General features: G+C 33.0%; 2 protein-coding genes across 3 annotated transcripts; both read left to right on the forward strand.

Moving 5' to 3' along the window:
* Positions 1-823: 823 nt before the first annotated feature.
* Positions 824-7,039, forward strand: LOC108326230 (cellulose synthase A catalytic subunit 2 [UDP-forming]). Of its 2 annotated transcripts, XM_017559603.2 has the most exons (14): positions 824-1,410; positions 2,013-2,208; positions 2,297-2,523; positions 2,627-2,729; positions 2,856-3,039; positions 3,222-3,488; positions 3,563-3,908; positions 4,013-4,150; positions 4,241-4,366; positions 4,471-4,683; positions 4,776-5,046; positions 5,142-5,338; positions 5,426-5,776; positions 6,095-7,039. In XM_017559603.2, exons 1-14 carry the CDS (start codon positions 1,330-1,332, stop codon positions 6,674-6,676), a joined length of 3,282 nt encoding a protein of 1,093 aa, XP_017415092.1. In that variant the 5' UTR covers positions 824-1,329; the 3' UTR covers positions 6,677-7,039. The 2 variants fall into 2 exon arrangements, with proteins under 2 accessions (XP_017415092.1, XP_052730875.1); XM_052874915.1 differs by lacking the exons at positions 824-1,410; positions 2,013-2,208; positions 2,297-2,523 and having other exon boundaries at positions 2,633-2,729; positions 2,840-3,039.
* An 8,369-nt stretch (positions 7,040-15,408) lies between these two features.
* On the forward strand, positions 15,409-18,625 carry LOC108326366 (60S ribosomal protein L3). The gene is made up of 6 exons (XM_017559840.2): positions 15,409-15,483; positions 15,753-15,838; positions 16,360-16,470; positions 16,904-17,208; positions 17,644-18,053; positions 18,147-18,625. The coding sequence occupies exons 2-6, from the start codon at positions 15,754-15,756 to the stop codon at positions 18,403-18,405; spliced, it is 1,170 nt and encodes a 389-aa protein (XP_017415329.1). The 5' UTR covers positions 15,409-15,483; position 15,753; the 3' UTR covers positions 18,406-18,625.
* Positions 18,626-19,003: the final 378 nt, after the last annotated feature.

Consider the following 19,003-nt stretch of genomic DNA (forward strand, 5'->3'; position numbering starts at 1 on the left):
AAATTGAAATTATTTTTGTAATTAAAAGTAAAGATAAGTTAGTTTTAGTTTGTGAGAAAAAAAAAGTTTTTTATTTTACTCTAAAAAAGTTAAAAGAAAATAATCTAATATGTATATTAATTCCCAGATGCGTCCGCTCACACCGAGGTTGAGTGGTGGCCCCATCCTTTAGTTCGTTAAACCAATCATAGGATTCCTCAAAAGTCTCCAGAAAAATCCCATGTAAAATTATTATTTCATTTCATTTTTCAGAACACCATTTTATAATATGTTTATCCTTTCATTATATATTTTTTACTACCAATTCAATTAATTAAAATTATTATTTACGTCGAGACAAAAACTATCTATATACTATTTTAAATAGTTATTATAAAAATTTATAAAAAAAATTATAGTTTGGTGTCGGTGTAAAAAAGTATATTGCTAAAACATATATTAAATGTTTAAGTTTTAGTCATATATATTTCGAACACTTTTTTAAAGAATTGTGAGTATTTAAGAATATTTAACTCCAATTTAACACGTCCTTTAAAAAACTAAACCGACATATTTGTTAATGGAGAGTCAACAACATTTTTCTCAACATACTAACATCATTTTAAAGTTAACCACACATAACTTTTATAAACGTGTAATAGGTGGTATTAAAAACAAACCATACAGTTACACTGATTTATTAATTACTACTATTATTATATGAGATGGTATGTAATAAAATAGATTTGTTTTACCCAATAAGATTTCTTGGTAAATACTGTATAAAAATAGATCCAAAGACTCTCCTGACACAAACACACGACTATTTTTATTATATATCCCATCCCGCGTTGTTTTTCTCTGTTGGTGTCTCAGATACTCCTTGAATTCCATTTCCAATCCCTGTCTAGATTCTCTGTCCCCTCTTTCTCACAGTCAATTTTTTCCCTTGTTTTTTAGTTGTTACACTATCTGCTGTCTGTCACGGAGCTACCACCCCTCTTACGGCTTTCCCTTCTTTTTTTTTTTACAGCCAGACCCCATCTGTTGCGAAGCTCAGTTTCTCAAGAAAAGAATCATTGAGGCTTCCTTCATTCATTATACCCACCAAAGGCACTCGCTTTCTTAATTAGCCTGCTGCATTTAATCACTCTCCATTCTCCAACACTCCCAGCCTTTAAATTTCTCTGTTTTCCTCCTTCTCTGTCATTTACTCGGTACTGTGTGTGAGGATGGGTGTTTCTTGTGAATGTGATGGTACCTGAGGGTGTGAGGTGTTTCTGTGTTTCAATGTGAATTTGTGTTATTTGAAGATTCAGGTGGTTGTGGTGGTGGTGAGTGCTGCTTTCAATGGATACTAAGGGGAGACTTGTTGCGGGCTCACATAACCGGAATGAGTTTGTTCTCATCAATGCTGATGAAACTGCAAGGGTGAGGGAGTGTGTGTGGCTTCTTCTTCTTTGCAGCTTCATAGCCTTCAAAATCCGATACTTTCTCTGCTTGTGTTTTTTCTCTATAACTCATGTCTCAAAGCCGCTTGAAGAATTTGAAAAAATAAAATAAAAATGAAAATTCCTAGTACTTCTTTCTCGTAGATTTCCACGGCGAAGCTTTTCATTTTAGTCTTGAGACATTTTGTATTTTAATGAGTTATCGGTTGTTTAGGTGGAAGTAAGTTTCCTATGTTTTCTACTATTCCCGTTGAGAGTTTCAAGCTGCCACTAGTGTATTGACATTCTGAGAATCTTCCATTTGCTTTATAGTTTTCCTCCGGCTTCATGGTGAAAGAAATAGGAAAAACTGTTTCAACCAATTCAGTACCTGGGGGTCCTTTTTCTTTCTTTATTTCACTCTTTATATGGTCTTCTACTTTTTCACAATTTCAGAGCTGATAATTAACTGCCTGAAGCCTTTCCAATTTGGTTCTACATATCTTCTGCAATGAAAATCCGTGCACCTTCCATCTTCTGTTAATACCCAGTTGTTTAATTTTAGGGATCTAGCTTGAGGTTGACATTGCACATAATTTGCAGGAGAACGCTGTCACAGAATTGAGTGGGCAAATTTGCCAGATCTGTGGGGATGAGATAGAGATTACTGTGGATGGTGAACCGTTTGTTGCATGCAATGAATGTGCATTCCCGGTGTGTAGACCTTGCTATGAGTATGAAAGAAGAGAGGGGAACCAAGCTTGCCCTCAGTGCAAAACCAGATACAAGCGCCTAAAGGGTGAGTCTTCAACCAATTTTTACTTTCATCTCTCTGTTATATATAACCTGGGGGACATAGATTTCAGTAACAATGGAACAAACATCAGGTAGTCCCAGAGTTGAGGGTGATGAGGAAGAAGAGGACATTGATGATTTGGAAAATGAGTTTGACATTGGAAGCAATATCAGGCAGGGTCACGTTGAGGCCATACTCTCTTCTCACCACAACACTGGTCATGGTTCACAAATGAATGCTCCAGGCATCACCACACCATCAGAGTTTGATGCATCTTCTGTGGCTGCTGATATTCCTCTCCTGACATATGATCACGAGGTTAATTGATTTTTCAAATCTCTTCGTAGTTCATTTGTTATAGTTATGAGTTATGACATTTCTGGGTCCTCGTTGTCTAATTATGATTTATTTTTCAATTAAGGATATTGGGATTTCTGCTGATAAACATGCTCTAATTGTTCCCCCATTTATGTCTCGTGGGAAACGCGTCCATCCTATGCCTTTTCCTGATTCAACTGTGCCAGGTATGTTGTTTTTATTAGCTTTGGCTTGCTTGTGTACAATGTTTACTATAATCTGTTTTCTGTTCAACCTAGTTTTCTATATCCATTTTTTGTGTTTTTTTACACTTAAGGCTGGTGGTGATGCAGTTCAACCCAGGCCTATGGATCCTAAAAAAGATTTAGCGGTTTATGGATATGGAAGTGTCGCATGGAAGGAACGAATGGAGGAGTGGAAGAAAAGGCAGAATGAAAAAACTGAGGTAGTTAAGCATGAACGGGGTAACGATGGTGGGAAAAATGGTGACGAGCTTGATGACCCTGATTTGCCAAAGTAGGTCTGCTGTTATTTAATTCTTATCATTGCTAAGCTATAGGATAAAATGATTCTTTTTTCTGTTTTCATTTCATGAGCTTATATATTTAAGATTACTTAATAATGCAACTAAATATGCATTAATTGCTATCACATCCTTCCCTTGTGTTTTAAGAGTTATTTATTTGAAACTGTAACAGAATGGATGAAGGGAGGCAGCCACTGTGGAGGAAGTTGCCAATTAGTCCAAGCAAGATCAGTCCATATCGAATTATAGTAGTACTCCGGATTGTTGTTCTTGGCCTATTTTTTCATTATAGAATTCTCCACCCGGTCAATGACGCATATGCATTGTGGCTGACATCAGTAATTTGTGAAATCTGGTTTGCGGTGTCATGGATTTTGGATCAATTTCCCAAATGGTGCCCAATTGAGCGAGAAACATACCTGGATCGTTTGTCATTGAGGTATACTTCTTTCTGCGTGCTTGGAAATGTTATGCTTTACTAGTCCATAGCTAATTCTCTGCACAATTTACCAGGTACGAGAAAGAAGGAAAGCCATCTGAATTAGCTGATATAGACGTTTTTGTTAGTACAGTTGATCCTATGAAAGAACCTCCCCTTATAACTGCAAATACAGTTCTATCCATCCTTGCTGTAGATTATCCAGTGGAGAAAGTTGCATGTTATGTCTCAGATGATGGTGCGGCCATGCTTACATTCGAAGCCCTTTCAGAGACTTCTGAATTCGCAAGAAAGTGGGTTCCATTTTGTAAGAAGTTCAGCATTGAACCTCGGGCACCTGAATGGTATTTTGCTCAGAAGGTTGACTATTTGAAAGACAAAGTGGACGCAATATTCATCAGGGAGCGTCGTGCTATCAAGGTTTGAACTTTGAACCACTTCTCATTATGGTTTTGTTTTACCTTGTGGCGCCCTTCTCAAAGCCAATGATATATTGTATTTGGTGTTTTCAATGCTGGTGGCAGAGGGAGTATGAAGAGTTCAAAGTGCGTATCAATGCATTGGTTGCAATGGCACAGAAGGTTCCTGAGGATGGCTGGACAATGCAGGATGGGACTCCGTGGCCTGGAAACAGTGTCAGGGATCATCCTGGAATGATTCAAGTGAGTACTATTCTGGTCTGAATTCTACCTTGGTGAAAATATTTTGCCAGTTTTTATAAGTTTAAATTCAACTGTGATGCGTTTGCCCAGGTTTTCCTTGGTCAAAATGGTCTTCGTGATATTGAAGGGAACGAGTTGCCTCGTCTTATCTATGTGTCTCGAGAGAAAAGACCAGGATTTGAACACCATAAAAAAGCTGGTGCTATGAATGCCTTGGTATAGTCTCTTCTCTTTTTCGAGATAAACTTTTAGCATTATTGCGCCTTTCATTTTTCCTGATCATTGTTTTTATGTGTCGGTTTGGTTAATTAATTGTCAAGGTGCGAGTCTCAGCAGTCATTTCAAATGCTCCATACCTACTCAATGTCGATTGTGATCACTACATAAATAACAGCAAAGCACTTCGTGAAGCCATGTGCTTCATGATGGATCCTACATCAGGAAAAAAAATATGCTATGTACAATTTCCTCAAAGATTTGATGGGATTGATCGTCATGATAGATACTCAAATCGCAATGTTGTTTTCTTTGATGTAAGTAACAAATTGTTGCGGATTTATGTTACGTTTACTTTACTGTGCTTTGAAGGAAAGACTAATCTATGTTTGACTCTATATTTATATAGATAAACATGAAAGGTTTAGATGGCATCCAAGGACCAATATATGTAGGAACTGGGTGTGTTTTTAGAAGGCAAGCACTCTATGGATATGATGCCCCTGCTAAGAAGAAACCACCAAGGAAGACTTGTAACTGTTGGCCCAAATGGTGCTGTCTGTGTTGTGGATCTAGGAACAAAAATAGGAAAGTCAAGTCAAGTCCAAGAAAGAAAATAAAAAACAAGGATGCTACAAAGCAAATACATGCACTAGAAAATATTGAAGAGGGGATTGAAGGTACAAGGTTTCTCAAATTGGCATTGCCTGTCATTTGAAAGTTTTAAAAAAATATTCTGCAATACTAACTAGTCCTCTTGAAATCCCAATCACAGGAATTGACAGCGAGAAGTCGTGGTTAATGTCACAACTAAAATTTGAGAAAAAATTTGGGCAATCGCCTGTTTTCATAGCTTCAACGCTTATGGAAGATGGGGGTATTCCAAAAGGAGCAACGTCGGCATCACTCTTGAAAGAAGCCATTCATGTCATCAGTTGCGGTTATGAAGATAAGACAGAGTGGGGGGAAGAGGTATGGGACATCTCTTGGCTCTCTCAGCTGGAGTTTATGCTATCACATGTGTTTGTGTAACAACACTAAATTACACTTGTATTTCAGGTTGGATGGATATATGGTTCTGTTACAGAAGATATATTAACAGGTTTCAAGATGCACTGTCACGGTTGGCGATCTGTGTATTGCATGCCTAAAAGGCCTGCTTTTAAGGGCTCAGCTCCCATAAATCTTTCAGATCGTCTGCATCAAGTTCTCCGTTGGGCACTTGGATCTGTTGAGATCCTGTTGAGTAAGCATTGTCCTATATGGTATGGTTATGGTTGTGGCTTGAAATGGCTGGAGCGCTTTTCTTACATAAACTCAGTAGTTTATCCTTTAACATCACTTCCCTTAATTGCATACTGCACCCTGCCGGCTGTCTGTCTACTCACTGGAAAGTTCATAGTCCCAGAGGTAAGGATCAAATCAACTCTGGACTTGATATCATAAAGTAAATGTTGATTAACCCTTTTATGTTTGAATTTATGCAAAGAGATGAAATGAAGTGGAGTGGAATGAAATGAAATTATATTAGTCAGCATTGCTTATGCTGCTTATAATAGGATGGAATGAAAGAAAACGATTTCCTGCTATTTGATCAATTGTTAGATATGCAGACATGGTCTTTCGATTAAGAGCAATTTTATATTCTACCGATGCATACATATAGATAGGATGCTTGTGATGCACGGTATCGTGCTTTTAGCTGATGCTTCATTATCTTGTTGCCAGATTAGCAACTACGCCAGTATCATTTTCATGGCGCTTTTCATATCCATAGCTGCAACAGGCATCCTTGAAATGCAGTGGGGAGGTGTTGGCATACATGACTGGTGGAGGAATGAGCAGTTCTGGGTGATCGGTGGTGCCTCCTCACACCTTTTCGCTCTCTTTCAGGGTTTGCTCAAGGTTCTGGCAGGAGTTAACACAAACTTCACGGTCACATCCAAAGCTGCGGATGATGGAGACTTTGCTGAACTCTACCTCTTCAAGTGGACATCATTGTTGATCCCTCCTTTGACCTTGCTCATCATTAACATAGTTGGAGTTATTGTAGGTGTTTCAGATGCAATAAACAATGGTTATGATTCATGGGGTCCTCTGTTTGGCAAACTATTTTTTGCTCTTTGGGTCATTGTCCATCTTTACCCCTTCCTCAAAGGAGTCATGGGAAAACAGGAAGGTGTTCCCACCATCATTTTGGTCTGGTCTATTCTTCTGGCTTCAATCTTCTCACTTCTATGGGTGAGGATCAACCCATTTTTGTCAAAAGATGACATTGTGTTGGAACTTTGTGGGTTGAATTGTGACTAGGAAATGCAGGTCTTACATGGTTAGATATACTTTTATACAGAAAATGACTGCAATATGCACAAATTTTTTGTCAAAGTCGACATTGCATGTAGTAGAGTCTATTGGTAATAGCCATTGCTACCCAAAAGGGCAGTTTTAGAGGGCTTTGTGTAGATACAGATGGCTATGATCTGACACAAAATATTTGTTTTTAGAGCATTATTCTTTGTTGTACGTGTGCATTCTGTGGGTTTTAGAAGATTGAATTGCCATCACCGAGGTCGTTGTAATTTACAATTTCCTTCTGAATAAAGTATCTCATTTTTGTAATTTCATAAACAAATTATTCCATATTAGTAAGAAAAACCAATTTATTTTATTTTATTTCTATGGTTATTTTTCATTGTGCATCTTTGAATATTTGATAAAATGGTATTCAATAAACAATGTAACACGAAGATTAATGGCTAAGAAATCCTCAACCATACTTTCTGGAATCTGTTACTGTCCAATAATCAAATAGTTGATTTATTGAATTCTAGAGTGCGCATCTTAATGTTACAGAATGAGTGATTCCTAGAAAATAAAGTGAATGGCGTGCAAGATGCTTTAATAGTCTGCCATAACCAAATTTGTGTGGAAATAAACTTGTTGGCAATCATCATCATCTGAGCTTTCTGTATGAACTGTCAAACTAAATGGCTGAACTTTATTTATTTCCTTTCTGGAAAGAATTTGTAGTGGTGCTTATCTTGTGAGAAAAGGGAATTCTATAGTAAAATAGCTTTCTTGCGAAAGCAGGGTGTGATTGTATTATAAGGTCACCGTTATCATGCATACATTAAGTTCCTTCTAATTTAGTTTTCTTAATGATACTGTGTTAATCAAATTATCTATTGTCTTTCATAACATGTTAGAATTTATATAATTTTCATTTCTATTATTAGCTTGGTACGGTGTAAAGGTCATTGAAGTTTATTTTATTTTATTGCTATATTTTATTTTTTTTCCCATACACATAATGGAAGCAAACCAACGTGAACTTAAATAGAAATCATCGATGACTCGAACCGTAATACGAAATTTGTTAAACCATTGCTGGCAATTCATTTCAAGACATTAATTAAGATCCTTGTTTAGGAAAATTGTGAATAAAAGGATAGATATTAATAGAAAAATATTTGAATATTAACAGGTGGAGTTAATTTTAGCTTACGTAATTAATTAGTTAAACACGCACAATGATAATTTTAATATAGAGTGATTCTTTATGCCAGTGTCATATTTACCAAAATAAATAGTTATTCTGAACAATGTAAATATTCTTAAATGCCAATGTCATATTTACCAAAAATAAAATTTAGTAAACTAATAAACAGATGGAAAAGAAAAAACGCTAGACCTCCCGAAATACTAAATAACATAAAAATTAATAGATTTCATATATACGATGTGACAGAAAAAAATAAATAAAATAAATAAATATTGATTAGATGTTTAAAAACAATAAAAATTATATGCCATTAAATTAATATATATATATAATATTTTTTATTTGAACAATTTAATTTAATTTTCACATAAACATACATGTATGAGAAAACACGTGTGAGAAAAAAAAAACTTATAACAAAATATTTTTCTTTTCGTTCATTCTTACCTAATTATTTTACTTGTCACAACATATACCCTGGATAAACGCATTTCTGTAATCATATAAATAAAAATGCATTATTTGATAAGCTAATGATATGTTCAATTAAAATTGTCATATCAATGACATCATAAAACATTTCATCTAATTATTAATTCATCAAACATGTTTCCGTATGATAAATATAGATCACATGTGAATCTAAGAACAAAAGATATTCACAAAGAATATTTATTGATCTTTGTTAATCAAAATCTATTAGAGACTAGTATCATCACCCTTTAAAGTATATTTAAGTTCTATTAATTCAAGATAAGTTTAAGTCATCAAAATTTAGAACTAGTGACGTTTTAAATGTGTAATTGATTATTTGTAACTTTTTACTATTTAAGATTTTATTAGATGTGATTTATTATTTAATGCGTAATTTCAAATTACACATAATATTCTTCAATATCTTTTTTATAGAATATAGTTTATTTATACAACGAGATGTTGGTAATTTCTTAAATATATATGATAATATAACATATTTATGTTAAATCAATTATTTTCATAAATATGATTTATTTAGTCAATTAAGTTTTATAATTGTTGTACTGTAATGTCATATAATTTGCAACAATTTATTATAGATAAGTAGAGTTTTGTAAATTAACAAGTGGTCTATAATTTACTTAATCAAATATGTTTTTTTACCGTACTATAAGAGTTTATGAAAATCAAGGTTTGAAATGAAAAATACAGTAAAGGATTATCGTGATAATAATAATAATCAGAGATTAGTCTCTCTTTTTTCGCATTAGTTTTACATTTGGTATCAAGGTTAAATATTTTTGTCTTGTTTTAAACCTGTCAGGTTATCCTTTTAGGTTTTTTATTTGTGTTTTTCTTTTGCATTTGATATCCAACCTAATATGGTTCGCATTAGAGGTACCATTCAGATGGTGTTAACTCACTCTTGCACGTTATTGTTATGTGTAGAAAAGGTATTGGAGCATCAATGATGCGACCCTTTGAGGCTTTGTCATAATCGCTCTAAGGAATGAGATTTGTTTTATGTACTCTTGTAATGTGCAAAGCTGCCACTTATTTATGGCAATTAACACCCTTTTTTTTTTATAGTCAATGTGCTGATTATTTTGAGGTTGAAGATAAATTAAAATACACATTTCATTATGTTAAAATAATGAGGAGAATATAATTTTGTTTTATATCCATATTTTAAAATGAAATATTTTCTCCTATATGGTGATCAATTTTGTTGAAATTACAATATAATTCATTAAGAATTAATATATGATTGTTCTTTTTAAAACTATTTCATAAAAAACTCATTTACGTAGAACTAAAGAGAATATAATTATATGATTGTATATATAGAATTACATACTTATGTATTTGTGAATCAACATTTAATTATCACATTCACAACACAGTATTATTGATGAATGAATCAATCAAACAATATTTTTTTATGTAAATTAATGACTTAACCTTTTCTTTCCACTTGACAATTTTCTTGTCATACTTCGTTTTTTTTTTCTTAACACTAAAAGGCATATTATAAGAGATATCTTAAATGTCATTTTTGTATTTGTGTTATTTTGTATTTATGATTGTAGATCAGAAATACTTAATCACTTATCTGAACCATAACAACATAGTCATTATTGACCTCAAAATATCCCACCACCCTAAACATTTAAGAAATTCTAAAGATGGTTTCCTAGTACATAAACTTGTGCACCTTTACAAATTTAAGAAATTAAGCATTCAATCAATACTGGTGGTCTCATTGTCCAAGGTGAAAGAAACGGATAAAATTAAAAGCACCTTGATATTTCCTTAATCACTTAAAAAAAATTTAACCAACAATTATTGTACTAACATCTTAATTCAAAAAGTTTATTTTTTTCTATCATACGTTAATATGACAAGGAGTTGGTCGAATACGAATAGTGTCTATCCGCAACCCGATCCACCAAATAAAACTGTATCCATTACTCGATCTGCTACCGCACAAAGACTCATTTAGAAAATACCTGCAAGTATCCACAAATACCTGCAAAAAAATATTTTATACATTTTTAAAATAAAATTTAAATAAAATCACAAAAAAATATAATATAATATAATATAAATTAAAATTAAAATTTATTTTTAATTAAATTTAACCTAATAAAATATAATTTAATTAAATTTTTAATTAAATTTAATTAAAAAATATATAAATTATTTTTATATTTTGTGGATAACGATTACCTGTGGGTCGGATAGTATACTACCGGTATCCAACTCATTTAGAAATGGATATTAAAATACTCGTTATCCATTACCTGCATATAGTAACTACCCGTCGCGGATTTTACCCGCAAGATATTCATGTTCGTGAATTTTTTTTATACCTAATCATACGTGTCTGGCTATAACTAGAAGGAGAATTGAGAAAACTTATCTAATAGTGCTATTCAAAATTGACCCTCTAACTTGCTTTTAATGTGTCACAAAATGGAGAAAAGGGTTTTAAGAAAATCAGGAGAGAAGGAAATAAATTAGGATTGAATTGTAAATGGAGGAAGAGGGGAGAAATTTCTATTTTTTTAATGGATAAGAGAGGATGATTTAGATCAAAGACCTCTCAACATAAATTATTACTAACTTATACTTGGATCGGATGATAAATTTAGAAAAATTAAAACAAGTGATTTTGAGGAAAAGGTGAGACAAAAATGAAGTATTTTGAATTAAAGAATCGATAAATGAATTAAAAGTTTGTAAAAATTGATGAATTACGTGATTGACTTAATAAATTATATATATTTTTATTTAATTAAATTATAAGATTATAATTTTATCTTAGAATTTAAAAATTAATTTAAAATAAAAGGTAACTACTGTATTATTATTATTATTATAATTAATTTTTATATTATTAATATTTCAATTATTATATAATCATAAAACCCATTATTTTATATTTATCTATCTCTCCATATATAAAACGATTGAGAATAGTTAGAATAGTATTTTGAAATGATTTTCATTGAATAATAGATTCTTTTATAGTTAGGGACTTTTGTGTAAACCCAGACGAGTTGAATTGTTTTTCTCATATATATATATATATATATATATATATATATATATATATATATATATATATATATATATATATATATATATATATATATATATATTCTCTATTCATTCATTATCCACTAGTGCAGGCGTATCTTCTTTTGATTTTTTGACGTTCGATCTGTACCCAACGTTTATGTGAGTGACATTAGTTAGACGTCGAGGTACACTTCAGATGTCTATATAGACATCCGATATGTCAGCCCCAACGTCTATGTAGACGTCCGAGGTGTACCCACCGACGTCCATATGCCTGAAAACGGGTTGTGTTAGGGATTAGGGGTTGGACGCCGGTTTGTGCACTGCCAGACGTCTATAAACGTCCGTTAGTGCACTAACCAACATCTACTGGTGTTTTTTTTTAAATTAATTTATTTTTGCAATAAAACCACACCTGAAAAGCAGAAAATTGTTCCAGAACAATATAGTATAATATATACATATATACGTTTCATATAAAGAAAGTTCTACTTAATGTAAAAAATAATCCACTACCAAAACTATCAAGATATAAACTTAAACTAAAACTAAGCAATGTTCAACAACAAATAAAACTATTCCTAACTCCATCTTTGCAGAAGATAAGTTGTCCACTCCTGCCTTATCTGCCTAATTGTATCTCGTTCACAGACTTAGCATTTTGTTCAACGTATTGCAAGAACTCCGAAACACCCTTATCATATTCTTCATTGATACGACGTTCATTCATCCAGCTTCGATCCATACTATGTTCGTAAAATCATCAGTATAAGTTTTTTAACTCTCACAAGGTTAGGCCCTACCCATTCAAAAAAATTATTTTTCATAATTTGCTAAGACACGTGCAAAGAAGTCTACATCATAAATTTGATAAGATTTCGACAACATTTCACATTGGTCTCCAAAATACACGAAATGAGAGTAGTCAACGATGACCACAATCAAATATGCATCCGGAGCACAACACAAATACTGAACCGAAATTTTATCAATCTTATCCATAAACTCCAACTTACATGCTATTCCAAATTATGAAAAATAATTTTCTCAAACTGTCCAATCAGACAATTCAAAATTTAATACAAACGATTAAAAGATTAATCGTTTGTGTTAAATTTCAAACGTGAACTAAGTTTCACTCAATTAGTTGATACTTATAATCTAACATGTCAATTATAATAACACAACTAATACATGCATATTCAAAAGCCAATAACACATGCAGACCTTAAAGTCAAAAACATGCATACACAAAACCCAATAACATGCATACAAAAAAATTATCAACAAAGAAGCCAACCTTTTTAGCAGATTCCAAATCAAATTGAGGGAAAAGGAGGAGTGCACGACCTAGAACGTAGGCCAAAAAGGCCACCCAAGAACACGCTAGAAACTGCACAAAAACGCACCAAAAACGATTTTTAATCGATTCTAATCAAAGATATTTCATCACAGAGTAATTTAATCGGATTAAAAGTAAATTTAAACGGTTCAAAAGAGAGAAAACGCACCTGGAAATGCAATGTCGGAGAGAGAAATCGCGGGGAAGACAATGAACAGTGAGCGTAACTCCTCGCGGGTTCGCCATTTTAATATAAATGGCACTAGACGTCGGGTACCGGGGGCCCCCGACGTTTATAATATTAGAGATGTCGGGGCCATAACTAAAATGATGTCTTTTGGATTTAAATATTCATATTCGCGGGGGTTTTAGACGTCCGTTAGAGGGGCCCCGAGGTTTATAATATTATAGACGTCCGGCCCCCCACAACGGACGTTTAAGTGACTGAAAAATATAAACCCTTCAATTACCTGTCAGCCCTTTAAACGTCCGTTGTGGGGGGTCGGACGTCTATAATATTATAAACGTCGGAGCCCCTCTAACGGACGTTTAAGTGGCTGAAAAAGTTAACTCTTCAACTACCCTGTCAGCAACTTAAACGCCCGTTGTAGGGGGCCGGACGTCTATAATATTATAAACGTCGTGGCCCCTCTAACGGACGTTTAAGTGACTGAAAAAGTTAACTCTTCAACTACCCTGTCAGTAACTTAAACGTCCATTGTGGGGGGCCGGACGTCTATAATATTATAAACGTCGGGACCCCTCTAATGGACGTTTAAGTGGCTGAAAAGTTAACTCTTCAAACTGCCACTTAAACGTTCGTTGGCAGGGCACCGACGTTTATAATATTATAGACGTCCGGTCCCCCACAACAGACGTTTAAGTTGCTGACAGGGTAGTTGAAGAGTTAACTTTTTCAGCCACTTAAACGTCTGTTAGAGGGGCCCCGACGTTTATAATATTATAGACGTCGGGCCCCCACAACAGATATCTACAGTCCCACTTATTTACGGATATGCCACCGATCAATTATTTATATTGGTGTTTTCGTGGACGAACGTCTATTGAGTAACGTTAAAGGCCAATTCTGCACTAGTACTCTAAAATCCACTTATATAAAAAAGTCATTCATTTTTTCATCCTCCTAATCAATATATTAGTAGATAAAAAAACCAATAATGTTATGCTTAAATATGAAATCAACTAACATATTGTATGAGAATATCTTAAATTAAATAATTTTTAAACATATATTAAATCCACTTATTACTGGTAAATTATCTTACCTACTTATTTAATTATAAACTAAGCCCTTAGATAATTATATAAATCATATAAAATTTTATTTGATGAGTGTGTTTAATATTATATTTTATTAAGAACACTATATATTTTTTTTAAAATAATTATATTTTACTTAGAGCTTATAATTTATTTTCTATACATTAATTTTGATATTACAATGTCAAATAATAATAAAATACTTTTGATAATATCATACACAAATTTTATTTATAAAGAAAAAAAAAACAATAACATACCTTTTACTGTTTTATAATTATTAATAAAATATATTTAAATTACATATAATATAAAAATAAGGCAATTCCACCCCAAACAAAATACATTTAAAACAAAAAATATAAAACTTAAACATGTATTAAGTTTCTCGTATATTATCTTGGCTTAATTTAGTTTTTATTTTAAATATACATTTTTTAGTTATTATTATTATTATTTATTTATTTTAGTACTAAAAGTGAATTTCTAATTAAAACAATTACATTTTTTTTATGTATACTTCGAGTAATATATTTAATACTTATATAATTAATATACTCAAATGTACCTTTTTATTTTTAATATATTATGAAAACAATTTTATATTATTTTTTAATAATGATTAGTTTTTATTTGTATATAATTTTATTTTATAATTACATATTGATCAGTTTGTATGTAGAATAAACAGCAATACCAAAATATACAAAACTATTATGAATTAAAATATATTATATTGTATTTAACAAATAAAAGAATAATAATAATAATAATAGTAAACTTTTAATATCACATATAGCTCTAATATATTATAATTAGTTATTCTTAAAAGTATAACACACATTTTATTATTTTTGTCTTTAAATAAAAAAATTCTTATTCATAATATGTTGGAAATAACTAATTTTAAAATCATAAAACATAAAATACCAAAATTAATATGTAGAAATTTAATTTTAAGTATCCAAGTAGATTATAATTATTTTTAATAAAAATATAATGTTAAAACTACGTGATGGGGTTAAACATGTAAATACAAAATATATGTAACTATCTTATTTATATTAATAAAAATATATTACTTATTTTTATTATGATCTTAAAATAGTTAGTTATTTTATGTAAGATATTTTTTCCTACATTAATTATATTAACTAATAATAAATAACTTTTATAATTATTAAAATACATAAATTTAGACACTAAAAAAATATTTTACGTTTTTGAAAATGCCACAACTACGATTGGACTGGATGGGCTATACTAAAGCGGGAAATTAAAATTGAAGCCCATTCAATTGGCCCAAACCCTAGCCCATAAATTATAAATTAATAAGGCCTAGTCCTATAAATGGCACAAAGGAAGTAGGGTTTTAGTTCAGTGCCTCTCTACTCGGGACTTTGTTCGCCGTAGCAGCAGGAGCAGTCTCAGGTTCTCCTCTCTCCGATCTCTCTGCTCATTTGTGTTTTCTGGTTTTCCTATTCAGTTATCTGCATTCCTTGATATCTTTCGCTGCAATTCGTAGCAAAATTTATGTTCATTTCAATTCTTTGTGGTGTCTGTACTTTTCCGAATCCGGAAGCAGTTGCAAGGACAAATTGTTTCCTTGGCTTTTGTGTTCAAGTTATCTCCTATTTTATGCTCACTTTTTCGTTTGAATGAATTACTCACGTTTTTTTATTTGCATTTTCTCTATATAGGATGTCTCACAGGAAGTTCGAACACCCAAGGCACGGGTCTCTGGGATTTCTCCCCAGGAAGCGTGCTGCTCGTCACAGGGGAAAAGGTTTATTTTTCTTCTGTTTTTATCACTCCTTATCCTCTAAGTGTGTGTTTTGCCTTTTATTTAATTATCGATTTCACTATAGTTACACATGTAATTTTGAATGCTGAATATTGTTCTTGCTTAAGAGATCCAATGATGAATTACCGCCACATCAATTTTGAATGTTGTTTTAAACTCCTAATGCTGTTTTGATTTACTCTATCAGGTTTTTAAGCTATTGAATTGTAAAACATTTGTATTTTTATGATTTTTAACGAGGAGCCTGTTTTAACTATAGTTACACATGTAATTTTGAATGCTGAATATTGTTCTTGCTTAAGAGATCCAATGATGATTTACCTCCACATCAATTTTGAATGTTGTTTTAAAATCCTAATGCTGTTTTGTTTTACTCTATCAGGTTTTTAAGCTATTGAATTGTAAAACATTTGTATTTTTATGTTTTTTTAATGAGGAGCCTGTTTTAATTGGTTTTATAACACCATGATTTTGATATCCTGTAATTATCATTAACTTTGCAGTGAAGGCATTCCCTAAGGATGATCCATCCAAGTCACCCAAGTTGACTGCATTCTTGGGTTACAAGGCTGGTATGACTCACATTGTTAGAGAGGTCGAGAAGCCAGGATCAAGTAAGTTCCGTTCTGTCCATCTTTTTTTTTTTAATTTAGGTTAATGAATATATGAATGTTGTCAATCCTGTTTTTTAGTCGGATACATTGTAGATTGTCAACTACAGGTCTTTTATCGGTGTGATTTGTTGCCGTATTTTTGCATGTTGAGAGCATGTAAATAATGATACGGATAATGGAATTGAAATTAACCGTTTATAATTTTCGGTTTTACATTATCACTTCATTTTAGTTAAGTTTTCATCGGTTTAGAAAGTATTTAACTGGATGCTTTCTTTGGTTTTCAAGTTTGTAATGCCAATATTATTTCATTGTTTCACTACTACCTGTTTTCAACAGTATAGCATTATTTAACCTTTTCATTTAGCTTTCTGTTTGATGTTGATATTATGGAACCTGTATTCATTTAACTGTATTTATGCTTTTATATCAGAGCTTCACAAGAAGGAAACTTGTGAGCCTGTGACAATTATTGAGACCCCTCCCATGGTTGTTGTTGGTGTTGTGGGTTATGTGAAAACTCCCCGTGGTCTTCGTACCTTGAACACTGTGTGGGCTCAGCACTTGAGCGAGGAACTGAAGCGTAGGTTCTATAAGAACTGGTGCAAGTCCAAGAAGAAGGCTTTCACCAAGTACTCAAAGCAGTATGAAACTGACGAGGGGAAGAAGAACATTGAGACTCAGCTGGAGAAACTAAAGAAGTATGCTACTGTGATTCGTGTTTTGGCTCACACTCAGGTGCTTACATACTTTTGTTTTAACTTTATTTCATTTTTTCCGGTGGTGGTTTTATACATGGAACTTTGGGCTTGTCATCATGTTTAACCATTTACCCCACTCTTACGTATGTTTTTCGTGCCTATTGAGAATGATGAAATTCATGTGCTAACGCAGCATCATAAAATTTGGTGCTATGAGCGGCATTTTCCACACGAGATTTCTGACTCCTAACTGTTTCAAATATTTCTTTTTGGGCTGTTCCAGTGTTATCTGCGCAACTATAGTCTTGTCATTGTCTGCTTTTGGCCATTATTCGTACTGATGTCGAATTGTAATACTGGTTTCTTTCGGAGTTGTGTTTGTAAAATTCCGAATTCAAGGTCACTTCCATTTATCAAGAGTTGTTTATTGAAATATTATTCTAATCTTAGCTTTCTGCCTTTGATCTTACAGATCAGGAAAATGAAAGGGTTGAAGCAGAAGAAAGCCCATATCATGGAAATTCAGGTTAATGGTGGTTCTATTGCACAGAAGGTGGACTTTGCGTACAGTTTCTTTGAGAAACAGGTCCCTATTGATGCTGTGTTCCAGAAAGATGAGATGATTGACATCATAGGAGTGACAAAGGGTAAGGGTTATGAGGGTGTTGTAACTCGTTGGGGTGTTACTCGTCTTCCCCGTAAGACTCACAGGGGTTTGAGGAAGGTAGCTTGTATTGGTGCCTGGCACCCTGCCAGAGTTTCATTCACTGTTGCCAGGGCTGGTCAGAATGGATACCACCACAGGACCGAGTTGAACAAAAAGGTTTACAAGCTCGGTAAAGCTGGGGATGAGTCTCACTCTGCTCTTACCGAGTTCGATAGGTGAGTTTAGTGTTTTTGGTTATGGTTACCTGCAATAAGTTATGCAGTAATTTTTGTTCAAGTCCAACTAACCCTGCATTATTCGGGATGCAGGACTGAGAAAGACATTACCCCCATGGGTGGGTTCCCTCACTATGGTATTGTGAAGGACGATTTCATCATGGTGAAAGGATGCTGTGTTGGCCCCAAGAAAAGAGTTCTTACATTGCGCCAGTCCCTGCTTAAGCAGACTTCTCGTGTTGCCCTTGAGGAGATCAAACTCAAGTTTATCGATACCTCCTCAAAGTTTGGACACGGTCGCTTCCAGACCACACAGGAGAAGCAGAAGTTCTTTGGACGCCTCAAAGCATAAATATGATAATCGGATGGAAAAGCTGGAACTTACCTTTTAAAATTCTATTTGGTTTCCATCGCTCCTTTTAAACTTTGTAGTGTTTTTCCTTTTTGGCATTATGGATTGTAGTGTTTCCCTTCGTAATTTCGCTTAACTTTTGTTCGAGGGAGATTTCTCTATTAAAAATACTTCAAATTTTGTTTATGATTTTATTTATATAATGTCTCAGTTTTAGTTAGTGGTTTGCATATTATTTTTTGCTGAAACTTAATTCATAAGTGACATGCTAGCCGTTTTCGACATTTTGGTACTGTGGACCGTTTGCTGTATGTTTTTAATTAGATTTTGATGGACCGTATGTGCTTGAAGAATTATTTAGTTGATAATTTTATCCTGAACCTTAGTAGTAATGTGGAATAACCTTGAAGGAGTTGAATCATGTAATGTGGATTCTATGGGTTTGAATTTCGTTACCATTTTAATTCTGTTGTAAATAGTTTAATTTGATTGTAATGATCACATGGTCACTCACTGAGTAACTTTTAAGTAACTAAAATAAGTTCATTGCAACATCTAGCACATTTCCCTAATTTTTGTTTCCATTTAAACTGGCCAT

Source organism: Vigna angularis, chromosome 3 (genome assembly GCF_016808095.1).
Source record: "Vigna angularis cultivar LongXiaoDou No.4 chromosome 3, ASM1680809v1, whole genome shotgun sequence".
NCBI classification, from domain to species: Eukaryota; Viridiplantae; Streptophyta; class Magnoliopsida; order Fabales; family Fabaceae; genus Vigna; species Vigna angularis.

Bases quoted from the DNA above. Each gene is read 5' to 3' on its own strand.
- LOC108326230 (XM_017559603.2), top strand. From the start codon at position 1,330: ATGGATACTAAGGGGAGACTTGTTGCGGGCTCACATAACCGGAATGAG. The intron at 2,524-2,626 runs GTTAATTGATTT...TTTTCAATTAAG, and splicing joins TCCTGACATATGATCACGAG to GATATTGGGATTTCTGCTGA. The intron at 3,909-4,012 runs GTTTGAACTTTG...TGCTGGTGGCAG, and splicing joins GGGAGCGTCGTGCTATCAAG to AGGGAGTATGAAGAGTTCAA.
- LOC108326366 (XM_017559840.2), top strand. From the start codon at position 15,754: ATGTCTCACAGGAAGTTCGAACACCCAAGGCACGGGTCTCTGGGATTT. The intron at 16,471-16,903 runs GTAAGTTCCGTT...CTTTTATATCAG, and splicing joins GGTCGAGAAGCCAGGATCAA to AGCTTCACAAGAAGGAAACT. The intron at 18,054-18,146 runs GTGAGTTTAGTG...TTCGGGATGCAG, and splicing joins GCTCTTACCGAGTTCGATAG to GACTGAGAAAGACATTACCC.